At 35.3% G+C, this 19132-nt stretch overlaps 1 protein-coding gene across 2 annotated transcripts in view; it reads right to left on the reverse strand.

Annotated features, from left to right (window-relative positions):
* Nucleotides 1-1331: 1331 nt before the first annotated feature.
* CEP162 (centrosomal protein 162) overlaps nucleotides 1332-19132 on the reverse strand; it is a 45642-nt gene continuing 27841 nt past the window's right edge. For both annotated transcript variants that reach the window (XM_072408593.1, XM_072408592.1), the window contains 15 exons: nucleotides 18650-18911; nucleotides 17503-17624; nucleotides 16715-16981; nucleotides 15568-15705; nucleotides 14702-14814; nucleotides 12923-13028; nucleotides 9166-9277; nucleotides 8270-8433; nucleotides 8070-8174; nucleotides 6816-7037; nucleotides 4784-5424; nucleotides 4000-4141; nucleotides 3585-3683; nucleotides 2456-2590; nucleotides 1332-1915 (listed from right to left, as the gene is read on the reverse strand). In XM_072408593.1, the coding sequence (XP_072264694.1) occupies nucleotides 1727-1915; nucleotides 2456-2590; nucleotides 3585-3683; nucleotides 4000-4141; nucleotides 4784-5424; nucleotides 6816-7037; nucleotides 8070-8174; nucleotides 8270-8433; nucleotides 9166-9277; nucleotides 12923-13028; nucleotides 14702-14814; nucleotides 15568-15705; nucleotides 16715-16981; nucleotides 17503-17624; nucleotides 18650-18911 (2817 nt within the window). In that variant the 3' untranslated portion in view covers nucleotides 1332-1726. The remainder of the gene's footprint in view (nucleotides 1916-2455; nucleotides 2591-3584; nucleotides 3684-3999; nucleotides 4142-4783; nucleotides 5425-6815; nucleotides 7038-8069; nucleotides 8175-8269; nucleotides 8434-9165; nucleotides 9278-12922; nucleotides 13029-14701; nucleotides 14815-15567; nucleotides 15706-16714; nucleotides 16982-17502; nucleotides 17625-18649; nucleotides 18912-19132) is intronic.

Here is a 19132-nt window from a genome sequence, read left to right on the forward strand (position 1 = left end):
TTGATTATTCGCCATTATCAGTGACAGATGTTGTCAGTTTTAATTGCCTGATACAAGCAGTTTGGCTCAAATGGTAAGCAGCGGTTGAAAATATTATAAACGGAAAACCTATATAAGTAGTAGTAAGCTTATCATGTAACTGACTTTAACAATGGTCCTTATTCAAGGGCAGATCATGATCACAGAATATTCGGTTTACACATTTATTGCCAATAATTGGCCCACTAGGGGATGCTATTGATGGCAGATATATGTATTGGTGGAAGATGTGATAATATAACGATTGCATCCATTCTTTTAAGCTGGCCTTGTACCATTGCTTCCACGGTTTCCTTTGCTTGAACACAGATATCTAAAGCTTGTCCAATTTTTCAAGCTGTCTGTTGATTGTTACCTGCATCCCTTCTGGTAAGATTTCCCTCTAATTCAGTCCTAGTGACAGGGAATGAGTTGTATCACCTCAACACAAACATAAGGCAGCTAGAGCTTCCAGGACAGGTTACCTGTCCTGCATATTTTTCTCAGTACAGATTTTCCTTACAAGAATAACACAAAGAAAAGTACCTAATGGTGAAGAATGTCTTGGAATCTCTTTACACAATTCAAATAATATGCGTATTGTACCTTTATTTTCAATAACCAGGCAATGGATCATGTACAATTACTCTGGACTATAAAGGATACAAAGGTGTGTGAAAGCTAAACTAGTTAAAAAAAAAAATCAGTTTTGTTTTGGATATAAACCGTGTTTTTAATCCTTATTTGTTCTAGTGACAATTCAGACCTACAGCTCTATGTTCTCACCAACACAAGACATTCTTTCCTGTGTAGATCTATAACTAAAGGTTGGTTACTCACAAAAAATAGGTGATTTACCTGCTTCCCCTACTAATGTTCTAAAATCTTGGAGTATCTAATTTTTCAAAGTGCAGAGACATACCAAAAGCTCAACACACCTAATGCCAATTAAAGACCCTTCGTGTCAACCTGTAAAAATATAAGCAAAAAATAAATAAAATAGCAACCATTTAGATGATCATATTCTTAAAAAAACAAACTGCAGTCTGAAGTTCTTTAACACAATACTGTTAAAAGCATTTTACACTTTTTTTTTTGGCTTGTCCAACTGCCTTGTCCATGTACACCCTACTTGATAGGCATACACTGATCAAAGTGGTTGTTGATTGTATACCAGTAACGGTAAATTAAAGGGACTTGGCTCATTGCATTTAGAAAATGAATGTGACCTTGGGTAATGCTTCAATATTACAATCATTAATATTAAGTAGATGTGATAATGTTTCTACTACAAAAAGTAACAGAAGACAAAGTAAAGAAATATATTTTATACAAAAAAACAAAACAAAAAACATACAAGCAATAAATAAAATATATATTTTAAAATTAAATTAAATGTTGCATCTAGTATCTGATCATGCTCATGCACTTTTATGATTATTAGATCTGTCAATTTTTTTGCAGTTTTGTCCCAATGAAGAGCAGATTATTCTGCGATCAGCAAGACGCAACTGAACATAATGTCTGCGTACACAGGCATATTCTCACAGACAGAGTTGTGTTCTGTAGGAGAGCTATGTAAATTGCAGGACTGGGTTGAGAAAACAAACAAATCCTTTGGCAAGGTAAAACAGTATATATGTTTTCTGTGTATTTCACTGTTTGCCTGTAGAGAAATTTCAAGTATTGATGGTCTCCAAAATACTTTTCAGCCTACAGATGATGTTGTGGGAATAACAATTCCCTGCCTTTGTAACACACGAAGAACGTCCAATATTGCATCTAGCTCTGATCTGAATTTTTCTAGTTCCATATTTTTCTGCTGCACAAGCTTCTTCCACTTATCTGTTTCTCTGGTGTGTTGACTTTCTGCAGCATGCCGTGTTTGCTTTATTATCTGCAGAATTACAAGAAAAATACATTTCAGTAAAAAAATACTATAGTATTGAAGATGTGATCACCTTTAAAATGACAAAATATCCCCCCCCCCCCAAACTGATAATTGTAGAAGTTTTGTTTTAGTTTGTAATCATGTAAATAATAATTCAAAAACCATTCTTCCATTTTTTTTATCTAACTTTTTGCCTTATTGCCTTAGGTCTATGTGTTTGCTAAATTCCTTTTCCTCACCTGGTCAGTCAAAACATGTGGTGGGACACCAAAATACGCTGCTTCTACTTAATTGTCGCTGCAGATTTTATTGTAAGAATTGTTCAGTTGAAAATGATGGTGTCCACAAATGAATATCATCTGTACCCGAGACTATAAACTGCTTGCCATGTTAATCTTTTAGAAATAAACATCTACCCCTGGCTGTTCTGCATAGTGGAGTACAAAACAGAACAGGCAATTTCCCTACTAGTATGTAGAAGGACCGTTCTGATTCCTGTTCATATTGCTCTAAACCTTCTTCAGAGATGTACAACAGATACTGTACCTGCTGGAGCTCCTGCTCTCTTTGTGAATGCCTTAGTTCCATGTACTTAATCCTGCTTTCAAGAGTTAAATAGTGCTTCATTTCTGGAGTGTGACATTCTGTGGCTGTTTTTATCTCATTGAGAAGTTTTGTAACCTTTAAGATTTCATGGGAAAAAAAAAATTGAGTAGCCACGCCCAAATAAAATATAAATGCATACATTAGTATTGTGAATACTTTAATTGGTAGTTTATGAAATTTTCAAATTTGGGTGAAATGCAATAATTAGAAAATTTGAATCATCAATATGTGAAACAAAGTAAGTAGGTTTTTAGGTTGTCCCTAAATGTTCACTCAAAATGAAGACAAGTGGTTCAGAATGAGTATCTGCTTCTGAGTATTTTCATGTGCTCCAATAACCAGAGGGAGCTGAACAGAGGTAGGTTACAGTGGGTAGTTGAATGGAAGATAAAAACATGATACTGGAGAAGGTGGTAGACAATAAATCGACCACTGCTGCAGTACTCTATGGGGAAAGGAAATGACCCATGGTAGCCACACTTGTTACTTGGTATTGGGGGGGGGGTCATGATGGCTGCACGATTATGTATAATATGGGTTGGTGTCATGGTGGCAAAACGGTTATGGAGGTGAGGGATAATGGTAGCTGCACTTGTAATATTACCTATGAAAGTGTTTTGAACTCACCCCCTAAATCAGGGAGCACCTATGTGTCTCTGCACAAAAAAAGTAACTATTTATTTTATTAAATTTAATTGCTTTTTGAATGTATGTGCGTCTATCAAACAGATATAGAAAGGAAATTCCAACGTACTTTTGCCAGTCTAATACAGGCTAATTTTTTTTGGGGGGGGTGAAAAAACTCCCCCTTAATAAGGACTAAAAAGCCAGTAGAACCCAGGGTGCCCATGTTTAGATGAATTTGAGTGTAGTATTTGAATATTTAAAAAAATTGTTAAAAGTGGCTTGTTATATGCACACGACAGTAGAGGATTTGAAATTATTGGCTTTAGACATATAGATCTTTGACTGTATTTGGGTAAAGAATAAGTAAGTAAAAAATTAGGTTTTATAAACTCATTTTACAGGTCTTTAAAAAAAACATTAAAAAAAACCACAAGACAAGTACCTCATTTTGCAGTGTTTCTTCCCGAATACGGAGAACAGACAAAGTTTCTCTGTCCTTCATCAGTTCACTAACTTGTTTTTGAAGATGCTTTATCAGAGTCTGTGGATTAGAATAAAATTTTATTGCGATTATTTATTAAAAAAAAATTGAGAATACACAAGAATATGTGAAAAGTTAATCCAGGATAGCCTTCCAAAAAAAATACTATTCCAATACAACCAAACTGTGAAATTTCAGGATATGTAATTGCTGCTCTTGGTTCAGCTATAAAACAGGCTTGTAATGACAACTGGAGAGATTAGGATGTTTTAATTTTCTACACCAATATATAAATACAAAATCTTTGAGGAAAAAAATGAAAAACAAGCAAGGACATGGTTGTTATGAGAATGTAAAATGGAGTGTAAACCTTTACCTCTTGTGTTAAGACTTTGCTATTTAGCTCAGCAACTCTGGATGATGAATGTTCCAAGGCATGCTGACACATGAGCTTTTCTATGTCCTTCTGGTGCAAATTCTTAAGTGCTGCAATTTGTTCAGCACTCTCCTCTTTTAGTCTGAAAGAAATGTCACATATAACAAAATCACAAACAATTTTCATGCCTGTAATAATGTGTAAGATTACATTAGAATACAAGGGTCTAGATATACTATAGATTTACATTATAGTCACATTAAAATATAAAAAGTTAATTAGAAAGCTCCAATCATTTATAATAGGACAGTTCAAAGTTCAGTATTATGTAATAGAAAAATAAAAATATTTACTGACTGGAGAAAACAGAAACCTGACTGATACTGCACATTAAGCAAATTATTTCCTTGGAATAAGTGTGACTAAATAAATACATTAAACTTCAATATTCTCTGTATTCTAACAAATGGTCATTTGTAATTTTTTATCTAGGGGAATAGTAAAAAGCATTTCTCCATTGCTCCTCCATAAGCCAGCATACACTCCAATACTCTCTGGGTTCTGGGAGAGCCCTTGGCATCCTAACTTACAATGCAGGCCCATGGGTTTTACATTGTAGGCCAGGAGCCCATGGAAGAGGTTTTTGGACAGTTGCATAAAAAAAAGAATACAGGAAGTAAAAATACACTTTACTCGATACTACAGTGTGGGAAACGCCACTGCAATCATGTATTTTCAATTTTCCTCGATCTCAGCTTTATGTTACAGCAGTTAAATCTTGTACCTTTTCATGGCATCTTCTCCATGTGCAAGAGCAGCCTCATACTTGACCTTTTGCTGGTTGATCTCTTGAGACAATTTATGAACTTCATTTTGTAATCTTTCATTTTCCTGTTGTAGATCAGAAATATGGAAATCTGCAAATGTGTCTGGCTGATACAGCTTTTCATCCAGCATTGCAGGAAAACTTTCAGTTCCTAGGGTACTTTCTTTAAAAGTAGGAATGGCATCTGCTTTAAAGGTTCCTAAGTGTTTGCTTTTAGCACTGACACTGCTTGAATGAGGTTTGCTGGAGAGCATAACCATTCTTTCTTTCTGAAGTCGCTCCACTGTTTTTGCAAGCTCTTGAATCTCTTTATGTTTGGCCATAAGTTCCTGGTTAAGTCTTGTCATTCTGCTTTGCTCACTCATTTCATCATTTTTAACATTCACTTTATGCTGTAAAAAGGAATTCTTTTCCTTGAGGGTCTCTATTTCTTTTTGCAGATTCATTACAGTAATGTGGTGAGCATCCTTAAATATTGATAGCTCTTGCTCAAGTGCTTTTACTTTTATTGTGCTATCCACATCCAAATTTTTTGGCTCATTTACAGCTTTTTGAGCAAGTAATTCTTCAAGCTCATTGATACGACTTTCATACTGAATCTAAAGAGGTAAAAAACAATAGAGGATCCAGTAAAACTTCCATACATTTATACATTTCATCTAATAAATAGTTTATCTAATATACATTTTGCAAAAACATATCTAAGTATATATCTCAATCTGTATCCATGTGGGTGTAAGTTAACTTTGGAAAGCAAAAATAGTCATCTCTCACTGGTCTGTGATTGGCAAACCTTTTTATGGGTTTCCTGATTTGCAGTTACAATTTAGACAACAGATGGACTGAATTCCAACTATGAACTGTTTACATTGAACTCTGGCCCTATAATTGTAACTCTCTAATGTAAGTGCAGCAGAGGTTATATTTGCTAAATTGCTTTGCTTTAAGACCACAAGGTTGCAGTGCGTTTGCCAGGGACAGCTGTCTTTAGGGGGACTCTACATATAGCTTATCCCAGTGGCAGCCCCATAGAGAATCAGTAGAGACGTGTCAGTGAGTGGTACTAGTACCTGCCACCAGCTGTCAAATGTACAGACACTGGTTCTTTAAGAAACAGCACTGTAGTGCGAGTGACCGAGTGGCAAGGTGTCAGCCACTGGGAGTCAAGTGGGTAAGCTGGATTCTAAGGTAGAACCTGCCCTGACTCTCCTGGATATGTGAAACATACACAAGTGCTTTTCTTTGTTACCTACAACCACCCCCAAAATCTCTTTTCCCAATATAAATCTATTCTAGCCCAGTTCTAGAACATAATACATTTTACTTTCACTTTATGGTTTAAACAGCTTACTAAAATCACCTGATGTTTGCATTTTTTTTTCTTTAGGTAGTTGTAAATTGATATATAAAAAACTAAAGTTTAGTACAATTTGTATGATTTTAAAATGTAACAATTTGTGGTATGCCACTGTCCTTAGATTAAAGGGGCAGATACCTAGATACCCAATTAGACACCTTTTTGGTGGGCTTTCACTTACTGCTTTGTCTTGTAAAAACAACATTTACACAGAAGTCTTTTGCCCTTTTGTAGAGGGTTCTTTGCATATATTTTCCCAAGGGTATTTGTTTGACTTTTCCTGACCTGTACATTGTGCCTATTGTAACACATTTTTAGCATATCACTTGCACTGCTAAGGAGACAAAACAACTTCAACAAAGTACCTGCCCTGTTGCTGTAATAACCTTCCATGGTCTCCATCCTGGAAACTGGTAAATTCCCATAAATAAAGATGTCAAAAATGTAATTACAATGCTACAATTTGTTTGCCTTGCCAACCAATAAACTATTTTATTGATGTTTATTTTTATTTTCCACAATATCACTCTTAAACTACAGACTGCATGGCTGAATTGTGAATTTAAAATAAACACAGACCCACAGGGAAAAGCAGCATGAAAAATAGAATAGCTTTCAAATGTGACAGATCACCTTGACTTTCTGAAACTGCTGTTCCATACTCCGCAGGCTCTTCTTTGCATCTTCATCCTTGCTCTCCAGATCACATTCTAATTTTTGTATTCTTTTTTCTAAAAAGGATACAGTGCTACTTTTTGCTGAAGGATCTGGCTCAGATACTGAAGCTGCTGCATACATGATTGCCGGTATAGAGTTAGGGTGTCTTCTCTTTATTATGGTTTCCATTTCTTTAACCTATTTGGAATCAATATTCATGATAATCATTAGTTAACACGGTAACACGGATAAAGGGTTCAGGCTAAAAGGGTAGGGGTCATCAATAGCTAAAAACTCAACCTAAAAACAATCTTCACTTTTACTTAACATAACCTCTCTCTTAACCATCACAAATCCAGTTTCATTTTTCATACCTAATTAATGCTATGCTCTCCCACCTAAGACTATAAACTGGTTTGGGCAGGGCCGAATAGGTCTTGTAAATGGACACGGTGGGCGATTTGCCTCTCTAACCCACATACAGCAAGCAAGGGTGCCAGTCTGCAACATGATGGCGGGGTTTGGTAGCTTCAGAAAGAATACAATCTTTAAGATATTAACCACCTGGGCGTTGTTACACTGATGTCTAGATTTCTGTACCAAAAGCAGTACACTGTTTTTCATTAAATTTTTTTTTTTTAAATTGTAGACCTGTAACTTACAGAAATATGTCCGAAAAGGGTTCTAGTAGATATCATGAATCTAAAAAATGTTTGAAACACAATCATGTAAAAAAAAAAATACTTTTAATAAAATTAAAGACACAAAAAATCAGCTTAAACAAGAATACATAAATAAATGAAAAATACTGAAAATGCGATAATTCGGTATACTGTATAGTAATATATTTTTCTAAAACACCTCCCTAGTGTCCGTCACATACCTATAGACAAAACCACATAAATATATTTTCTATTATTTTGTATTGGTTTGGATACGGGACTTTGTATTCAATCCAATACAAAATGAGAACAAAATTCAAACTCTCATTTTGTATTGGATTGAATACAAACTCCTGTATCCAATCCAATACAAAATGAGAGTTTGAATTTACCAATTACACACTTTGTATTTATTTTGAATTATTTTGTATTGGATTGGATACAGGAGTTTGTATTCAATCCAATACAAAATGTGTTTGAATGAGTTTCAATTTGAATTTGCATAATCTGAACTCAATTCAATATTGCAAAATCTGAACCTGTATATAAATAACTATTTATATCTCACCTGGCGCTCAAGGTCCTGAATCCGTTTTGCATCAGCAGCTCTGTCTTTCAAACGTTGTTGCTGCTGTACAGACTGATTTCCAGCATTCTGAGTTAGCTTTTCAACCTTCAAAAGGGATATAGAAAAATTTTAAGATTATCACTTTCATTGGCATTAAAACTTCTGTGTGCAAATTACAAATCTGTAATCATTTAACATACCTGTATTTTTAGCTTTTCTATCTGTTCATAAGCATCTTTAAGCCTTGCAGCATCTTTATCCAAGATTTCTTGGTTCTCTGCAAACCACTGGAGTCTTTTATTCAGTTGGCTTATTTCATGCTTATACCTCTTCTCCATATTTACCATTTCATAAGATTTTGCATCTATAAACAGACAAAATATTTTATATATTTGATATAGCGGTTTCAGTAACTATACCTGGTGGTCTACAAGAAAATGGCTAAATAGGTCAAAGACATTTCAAAAGCCATTCTCATATAGAACAGTCTGTTGCAGACTGACACCTGCATAGTTGTAACTGCTACGATCCTCATGAATCTTCTAAGCATTTACCTATTTTTACACTGAATGCTCTGGCAACCTACAGAAAATCCCTAACAACGAAGTGACTGGTTGATACACAAAAAAGTGCTGAAAAGAACATGGGGAGCAGTTTTTTGTTGAATGGGGAGGACCTATAGGATGATAAATATGTATATAAGCAAGGGAAATCAGCAAAAGTAGTTTGAGTTTTGCATTACTAAGCATAGTCTGGGCTGTAACAGGATAAAAAATGGTGGAAAAGAAAAACAGAGGCAAGTGAATTCAGCTCAGTAACACCACATCTCTAAATGTAGTCTTCCAACTGCAAGCAGTGCAGTACCTTAATCTAACTTGAAGGTCCTATACTTTAGAATTCAGAGATGAAAAAGTATCACAGAAAACTAGTTAGCCATGTCACAGTGCAAAGTGCACTTTGATAGGTGAAGAAAGCAAAGTAATGCAAGATGAGCTTATCATGTTTTTTCTCCATTCTCCAGAGGCTTGGAACTTGCAATATATTTAATGTCTCACACAGTGGGCAAAACTAATATGAAATACGTATGTTGCTGTACCTGAGACCTTGGTATTAGAATCACCTTTCTTCAAATGCACCAGATCTACTTCCAAAGCTTGTTTCTCCTGTTTACACCTGGCTAGGTCATCAAGCAAGCTGGCCTCCTTTTTCTTTGAATGCGCACATAAAACAGTAACAGAAAATTACATTGCAATTATATGTAAAGACCAACTCCAGACAAAATGTCCTGTTTTTCACAGCATCTTGTTAGGGCAGAACAGATAACAATGATTTTTAGCTTAGTGGGTAAAGGTTTGACAATATTTCATTACTATCTGCCTTTCTGTCTCATGAACAACACTCCTTTCCCTCTATTTTCCTGGTGTTAAAAGAAAATATGGACAAATCTACACAACAGGTTCACAGACCAAATACATACATAAAATGTACCGGTAATTATTTTTCTTATTTTATCTACAAAATAAAAATATGTTTAAAAATCTGAGCCTAGTAAAGCTTAAAAATATACCCCTTGCCAATCAATATTTGCTATTTGTTAGCACAAACCAGTAAGGATGAACATGTATAATTATTATTATATTATCATCATTATATTGAATTTCAGTTGGAGAAATAAGTATTGAACATGTCAATGTTTTCCTCAGTAAATATATTTCTAATGGGGCTTTTGACATGCAATATACACCAGATGTCAGTAACAACCCAAGAAAACCACACATACAAAAAAAATCAAAACAAATATGTCCATAAATTAAGTTTTAGAGAGAGATCTTTATTGTGAGGAACACCGTATATAAAGGACAAGATTGTTTGCCCACCCATAAAAGCTACAGGTGAGGTCAACAGAGGTTCCTGTATTGAAGAACATTTCTTCAAACAGTAGGCATAACACAGTAATGTAAAACATTTTAAAGCAGAACTTTAGTCAGCATCTTTAGTACCCTAAAACCTCCCTCTCCTTATACTATGTAGTTTCCCTTGATACTTTATTACCTTGACCCTCTAATGTGTTATATCACGGGAGTAAGAGGAGGCATGACAGCTAAAGTAAGGCTGAAAAAGATCTATACTTGGGAGCCAGTACAAGAAAGACACATTTCTGCCATTTTCTGCGACTACGCAGAAGCAGGGGATGTGTTGGTGCAGAAAAGACTCCTGTAAGGGCAGGTGAATATCTACACACAAACACACACATAATCCCAAAATAAATATATATTATAGCTGATCTCTAATCAGCACCTGTTCCCTGCATTTTAATAGTTTAGGAGAGGCTGGAAGCAGTGTTCCTCTTCAGTAGCATGACCACAGGGAGCCATCTACAGCTTTTGATGGGTTTGGTTTTTAGGTTTCACAAGCAACAATGGTCAGGGGTTTCTTTAGCACCCCAGAGGTTTGTGAAACCTCTGGGAGCCAATCATCCATAGTAAGGTAGCCATCATCACTTGCCACTAGCCCCTTTGTTGCTTTGGGGTTGGGTGTGACTAACCCATAAATCAAATGTTTCAAGATTTTGCTTTCCTTTGGATAACTGAATATTTTGTTGTATAACTATTGTTTCTGAGAACTGCTGCACGTCATTGCACAAACTTCTGACACCTGTGTACAGGTATTCCAGCACAGAATGATTGGACTACATTCTACAATACTTCTCCATTTCTTGTTTTTTTTCCCCTCAGAAACAAAATTTTAGATGTCACTCCACTAGTTTTCTATTGGATTAAGGTCTGGAGGCTGGGCTGGCCACTCCATAACTTCAATCTTTTTGGTCTGCTAATTTACGGGTGTGCTTGGGGGTCAGTGTCTTGTGGTAACACCCATTTCAAGGGCATTTGTTCTTCGGCATAAGGCAACATGAATATATGTATTCAAACTGATTCATTAACCCCAGTATGAGATAAATAGGCTCAAGACCACAGAATGAGAAACATCCCTAAAGCATGATGTGTGCGACACCATGCTTCACTGTCTTCACAGAATGCCGTGGCTTGCATTCAGTGTTTTGGCCCTAGAATGAAAAAGAACAATCTTGCCTCCGACGGTCTACAAAATGTTGTTGTCTCTTTCTCTTTAATTTCTCTTTAAGCCAGTCAATGTGTTCATTGGCAAACCCTAACCTCCACATCACATCTTGTAACAGTACTCACAAGTAACAGACCTTCTTTAATGTCCTGGAGCTAAACCAGGTATACCTTTGCAATTTTGACTATTCTTCCATCCATTTGAATGGTAGTTCTCGATTTTCTTCCTTTCTTTTAGGGTTTGGTTGTCATTTTTAAGCATTTGAGATCATTTTAGCTGAGCAGCCTATCATTTTCTGCACTTCTTTATGTTTTCCAATAAACATTTTAATCAAAGTAAAACTGTTCTTCTAAACAATGTCTGGAACAACTCATTTTACTCAGATTTTCAGAGAGAAATGCACTATAACCAGAACATTTACTGTCTTCCTTCCTTAAATATGGGCTGTACCGACACCTGTTTTTATTTACAGGTGCCTTGCTAATTGTACTCTACACTGCTTTTTTTTTACCCTTTTCTTCACTTTCTGTAAAATATTAAGACAAATTTGAAAACATGTTTTGATTTGAAATAGAATGTGCATTGTTCCTAATGCATCTGTTTGTTTGGAAATAAAAGATAATATTAAAAAAAATGTTTTTTCTTTTCATTTAAATTTTTGCATAGGTGATCTCTTCGTTTTCATTGATTTATGTTAAATAATTCTTAGTCATTTTAAATACCTAAATGCATTTAATACAATATATTTATATTATAATAAATATTACTTTCCTCTAGCTCCCAAATTTCATTAATTCATTCTATGATATATCTTCTCAGATGTATTCCCATCATTCTCATAAAAATCATCATCAAGTAACATATTTATTAAAATGTATGATATTATTAGAGTAATTATCTAATTACAATAATAAGTATCTTTACAAAACATATCACATACTGAATCATATTACCATATTATTAATCATGTTAAGCTTGCTATGATGTTCCAACATTTCTCTTTGTATTTAAACAGAGGTGTTAAACAATAATCATGAAAATTAAAATATAATTACCATGGATCTATTTTTCGCATATTAGTATTGATTAGCTTTCAGATTCTGAATAGAGGCTATGGGCCAAGACTGCAGGCTCCAAGACTCAAGATACACTTTCATCAGTGAACTTGGGCGATCCAGCAAACCTGGAATGGACCTGGTCCAGGATTGACGACACTTGCCAACAAATATCAAATGACTTAAGAACTCCATTCCAGGTTTACAGGATCGCCGAGGTTCACTGATGAAAGTGTACCTTCTCCAGCCTTGGATAGTTTTAATGAATCAGGCCCTCTGTTAGAAGAAAAAAAACTTTTTAGCATCTCCTAAGATGGATGCCTCTGTGAACACACCTCTTCCCTCAGCATTTTGTATGGGGCAAAAACCTCCAACTTATATTTATACTAGCATGAAAGTACCACCTGGACTTACACAGATCTCTCTTTTTTCTTCTCTCCAGGCACTTTAAAGAATCTCAATACTATAATATATATGAACTCCCCAGAATATGAAAGCTACTTCATTTTCCTATAATTTCACTCAAAACACATGAAGGTGGATGACAAATGTACTCAAGCTAAGTTTGGGAAAGAAAATATAAGGCAAGTTGCAGTAGATACTAGGTTTCATCTCTTATATCATTATACTTATTGCAACCATTGACCATTAGTTTCCGGAGTATTTTAAAGCTATTATAAAAAAATGAAATCAAGTACAAATTGTCTTAACTCAATTTACCCGAAGAGTGTGCAGCTCAGCAATCAGCTCTGTAAAGCCATGGTTTTTGAATTCATTGCCAGGGGGTGCATACTGATTACTTCTTGTAGTGCTATTATTTTTTTCTCTAGAATAAAAAGGACAAAAATGTATTCATTAAATTGCAGTTTGAGCTTTACAAACAATTCCATTTTTTTATACTTATAATGGTAATTTGGCAACAAAAATAGAAGTTAACTAAAAAATCACCTAATTTATGTCTGCCTAACAAAAGAGGTATACATTAGCAATCTGGATATGTATGCCACAGATTTCTTTGTACCCTTCTTTACAGGGCAAAGTATACATGCTTATCATTATAAGGTCTGCATGAAATTAATGCAGGCACTCAGCTTACTTCCAAACTGTCCTGTGTATTTTACATAACATTTCTCTCTATACACTGAAAATGTAGAATCTGAAATCCCATTCAAATAGTATTTGTTTAAGTAGTGGACACCACATCCATTTAACAAAACACAAGGATTCACGTGGTTGGATCTATAGGCTTATATCTAACATATGAGTACTGTTTTCTGTTATATCTATATATAACAGAAAACAGTGCATATGAAATGGTTGAATCTTAGACATATGAATAAAAGATTTATGTGTTTGAACAAGCATTATGGCCTGCATTTTGTTCTTCTACCTCTTTCTAAGTTTTGGCTACCAAGGGTGTTTCCACACAAATTGACAATTTTTACTTGTCTTTGTAATGGGGATGGGAAGGGTTATACAGTAAGTGGGAGTCCCCCTGCAGCAGTCCTAACTGTTTCAAAGAGTGTGTAGGCATGTGGCCGTTACCCAATGGAGAAGAGAGTAACGAGGGAATGGCAAATCATGAATATAACAGGCCACCTAATACAATAAAATGCAAGAAAAACAGACATGAGCAAGTTTTTTTTAAACATGTTGCAGCACACAAATGTAAACAAGCTTTATACTTACATTTATCATACTGTATAATGTGCACTTTACAATGCTTTTACATATGTATTAAAAGGATAGTGTGAATAGGTCATAAGGCAGAAAGGCACACAACCAGGTATTAGGTGCAGTTTTGGCATGCTAGTGGGGTAGTATCCTTATTTTAGATTTTGCATGAAACTGCCATAGACTTCCCACATTCTAAAATACAGCTAGTAGCAGAGACATGTTCTTATTAAAAAAGAAACTTCCACAGACCAGCTTGCATTAACAAAAAGACAATCCTAGAGTTGTTTACACTAGATGCAAAATTATTATTATTATTATTATTATTATTAAACAGGATTTATATAGCGCCAACATATTACGCAGCGTGGTACATTAAATAGGGATTGCAAATGACAGACTAATACAGACAGTGATACAGGAGAGGACCCTGCCCCGAAGAGCTTACAATCTAGTAGGTGGGGGAATTTCACACACAAAAGGATGGGAGATATGTAGTGTGGGAGTTTGGTGGTCTCAGGGGACAGGTAGGGGCGGATTTTGGAGATGTTGCGTAGGTGAAAGTGACAGGACCTGGAAATGTTCTAAATATGGGGAGTGAATGAGAGGGCCGAGTCAAAGGTGACACCAAGACAACGTGCCTGAGGGGAGGGCCGAATTACAGTGTTGTTAACAGTTAGATATTTGTCAGGGGGAGATTTGGAATTTGAGGAGGGGGGGTGATGATGAGTTCTGTTTTATCCAGGTTGATAAATTCAAAATTCAGTGACATTGTTTATTCAGTTAATACCTATTATTGAAAAAAGCACGAGAACGTATTTTTACCTTAAGGCATTTAGATCTGCCTTGAGTGTCTGGTTTTCCTTAAACATACGCTCTTCATTTTCCTTGTTTTTAAGTTGGAGGTCTTTGACTTGTTGATAGAGTCTTTCATTTTCCTACAAATATGCAATATAAAAAAAAAGAAATTTGTTTAGGTTTGGAAAGTGATGAAACTTTATTAAATGTTTATATTAGAATTATTTTTAACTAGATGTGTAATACAATTACCAACTTTGGGATGCCCCATTTATTACCTCGAGTGTACTGCATGCTGCATTAGAAGCCCAAAGGGAAGGGTAGTTAGAGAATTTTTCCAGCATATTGAAAACTCTCTTGCCACGAATACTCATTTAAACAGAAAAATAAAACAAAAAGAAAAACAAAACAAAAGCTCTGCTCGCAAAAGATACTGCATACATTTATTGGTAAGTAGAATAATGGTAGTGCTCAGTAAGCATGATTTTTAGACAATATTTAGTCAAATGTAAAGGTTAGTATAAGAACTTCCGGTGGTCGCCTCTATGAGAAAACAGAACTAAATAAAAATTAGCCTATGGCCAACACCTCCTTAAGAACTTTTTCTATCAGTTTTGCAAACGAAATACATACATTAGCATACATTACACAGGTTCAAAATGGTAGTTGTGTAAACCTCTACCTCTCAATGTTTGACTTGGCCTTCAGTAAAATACTTCTGAATCAGCCACCTGATGCATACCCTTAAAATCAATACTGGCTCAAAAGGCTCAACTCTGTAAATATACTTTTTAGGACTTTTTAAATTACTTTGATGCAATGCCTAATTCTGCAAATGATGCAATGATTTATGTCATAACAATAAATACACTGATACGTTTTTTAAATAATACCTGCTGATATCCCTTTAGAAGCATTTCCTGCTCCTCTATTTCCTGTCTTATTTTCTGAAGTTTTTCCTCTGTTGCAGGATCATTTTTATCACCCAGCAGAAGAATCCTCTTTTTCCACTTCTCTTCTTCCGCATGCAGCTAACATAAAATACAGAAACAATTTTGAGCATTTGTCATTTCTTGTACTACAAACAAACCTTCTCTACATAAATGAAAAAATGCTTATAGCATGTTTGTGCAGACAAGGGAAACACAATTCACAGTGAAATGCAAAACTCCTATCTACTATAGGGAAAAAATATATACTTTTTTATATAAAATAAAACAAACTTTAAAAGTAATCAGAAGATCACAGGATTAACAAATTGGAGCAGAATCCTTCACCACTGAAACTGTATAAAGAAGAAATTCTCTCCACCAATATAAACATTTCTTGACCTTAAAGAACAAAGCTGCAAAGATGGTACATGTATACAGATATTTAAAACTGCTAGTTACATTATAACCATCTAAGTGGGGTAAACTCTGCTGGGAAAGTAAGATGTGTAGACAATATAAAGCTTTAAAAATAAAACACCTTTTCAAACTCAAAAAGTATACAGGAAAGCATGCTGAACATTTAGTGTACTTACTTTTTTACTCACACATAGCTTTACAGGAAAGGCTCTATCTTTGAAAACAGACTCGGAAAGAGACTCAGAAAATGGCTCCATTTTGAACAGGAAACAGTCCGATATATTATTTTTTTCGGAAAAAAATATGGATGGTCACTACTGACTTTGGAAAATGGTTACATGGCTAACATTTTTTTTGAAAGGCAATGCAAAAGCCTTTAGAAAAAGTTCATAAATAAATAAATAGAAGACGTGTACATATAGAACCGTAGGCATTTATACACAACAATAAACAGGTTATACTTGAACTGAAAATAGCTGACAAATAGTAAAAAGTCTAACATTTTCTCAGTGAATGACTAGGAACAAGTAGGCAGATCAGAAGTTCTGATGCTTTAAACTGCTGCCACTATTAAGGATGGACAGCTGGCAACTAGCATTTTCAGTAGAAGGACAGAAATGGCAGCCTCCATATATATCTCAGTACAGATTTCCTTTAGGAACTTTTTCATCATTGCCTTATAACAAATTACCTTAGCTTCAAGCATATAGTTTTCCTGTTTCAATTGTTTCATTTCCTCCTCAAATTTCACCTTCATTCTTTGGACCTCTAGTTTAAATTCCTCCTCTTTTTGTAAAAAGTCTTCCTGAGGGGCTACAGTATGTCCAAGTTCAGCATTTACTTTTTCTTCCACATTCTGAAGCCTCTGTAGCACGAGGTCATTTCCAATCAAATTAGGGTAACGGACAGCAGACTCATTTTCTATGCTGACTTCATGTGAATTAACCAGCCCACTGCTCTGTGAATTAACCAAATGTAAGTATGTAAGTAAACATAAATATGCTTCTTCAGTGCTTTGTCTAGTGATAGTTTATAAACTTATGTAAGCATTTATGCATGGTAACTTTGTTTAGACTACTTTAGGTGTAATCCTAGCTGACTGTATGCAATGACAGTTTAATGCAATGAAAATGAGTATATGTAATTTGAATTTATTTATATACAACTATGGGGTTACAGTTGTAGCGCATGTGTTGCATTGTGTGGATGACACTTAAAATATCACATTCAATAATTCAACCACAGATAGACTGAAAGGACAGGTATGGGGCAGGTCAGAAAAATATATTAGGAAATGCTGGTAATGTTTAACAATTCACTGTGTTATTATTAAAAAATACCTTTATGTAAAGCAATATCATTTATGTAAAACAGTGTACAAATGTGGTATGTCAATGATGTCTCAAAGCACAGTAGACAGAGTCTAGTTATTATGCATGTGGATTTAGCCTTACAGTCCAGCTAATTGCACAGATTTACCTTTCGAGGTTCAAAATGGCCTTGAGCAGCGCTCTGGTTATACAGCTGTGCACTACTCTGTGTGTCTTCTGGAAAACCAATATCTTCTGCAAACCGTATAGTTCTTGTATCAGATAAAATTGCTAACACATCATAAAAAAGAGCAGAGAAAATATTTAACACAGTGAGATACAAGAACAGCTATTTTTGTAGCTTTTAATATAGCAAAAATGGTTTTCTAGTTTTGAATAAAACAGGGAAGGTTGTGGAACTCATCTTTAGGTTTAATATTGCCTACAGGACGTAGCCTTGCAAATCAGAGCAAGACGCCTAACGCCAAAAAGCCCAAGAGGCACAAGACACCGACAGGAAACTAAATTACCTGATCCTCTAACATAAGTGTGAACAATGGTCTGTCACCCAGAGATGGTGAAACCAAAAGCTGAAGCACCCCTGCAGGGTCCATTCAAGATTTAAAGTGACAACAGTCTACACTGAAGGACACAGTGGCATAGGGAAACCATTACATTTCCTTTATATTACATTAAAGTTCAACAGGGAAGCTGAATTTAAAAGCACAGTTGGCTTAGTGGTTAGCACTCTGGCCTTTGCAGAGCTAGGTCCCAGGTTCGAATCCTGGCCATCTGCAAGGAGTTTGTATGTTCTTCTCGTGTTGGTGTGGGTTTTCTCCAGGCACTCTGGTTTCTACCCACATCCCAAAAACATGCAGTTAGGTTAATTGGTTTCCTCGGAAAACTGCCCTTAGACTGGGGTAATGACATAAAACTATTATAGGGACATTAGATCATGAGCGCCTTTGAGGGACAGCTAGTAACATGACTATGAACTTTGTAAAGCGCTGCACAATATGTTGGCATTAAATAAATTCATAGGATTCAAAGAGACACTTTTCCAGTTTGTTATCTATGATACACATTGCATCAATTTTATCTAATTTTCATTTAGCTTTTTTTTTCATTATGGTCTTTTTCCAGAAGATTGTCAATCCTCAGTGATGGTGGCTGGTGCTGTGAATTTGCCTTTGACAACTTGCTTTTGTGTACTGTAATATTGCTCCCGTTGACCCCCACTTTTGCCTGGATCTAAATTTTGTCTTGCTTGCTGTAAGTAGCATTTAAATAAAAGCAATATTACAACTTGGCAATACCTTTTTGCTGCTTCTTAATAGTAGGCGATTTTTCTTTTTTCTGCCAAAGGAATGTCTTGGGCTGAAAAGAGTCAGCAGCAGTGGAAGGTTTAGTCGGAGTGCTAGTCTTTCCATACCCAGAGCTCTTCACATATGCATAATGGGCGTTTTGACCTTTCTTCAAAACAGACGTTGGACTCTTGACAGTCTTGTTTGCGTTTTTGTGTGGGAGCAGATTTGATGTAGTTTTATTTACTACTGGATCATTTCCATATTTTACAATCTACAAAACACATTTTTTAATTAATAAAAAAATAAAAGCTTTTCCTTCGGTTACATATTATTGAATTCATGGCAAATTCATTTACATTCAGGTACATGAATGAAAAATAACAAGTAAATGGACAGAAAAGCCATGGCTAATAAAGCAGCTCTGTCACCATAAGTTTGCAAAAATATGCTCCGGCACTTTCAAGAATTTCAAATTTATGTTAATCCCAGCCT

The sequence above is a fragment of the Pyxicephalus adspersus genome, chromosome 4, assembly GCF_032062135.1.
Source record: "Pyxicephalus adspersus chromosome 4, UCB_Pads_2.0, whole genome shotgun sequence".
NCBI classification, from domain to species: Eukaryota; Metazoa; Chordata; class Amphibia; order Anura; family Pyxicephalidae; genus Pyxicephalus; species Pyxicephalus adspersus.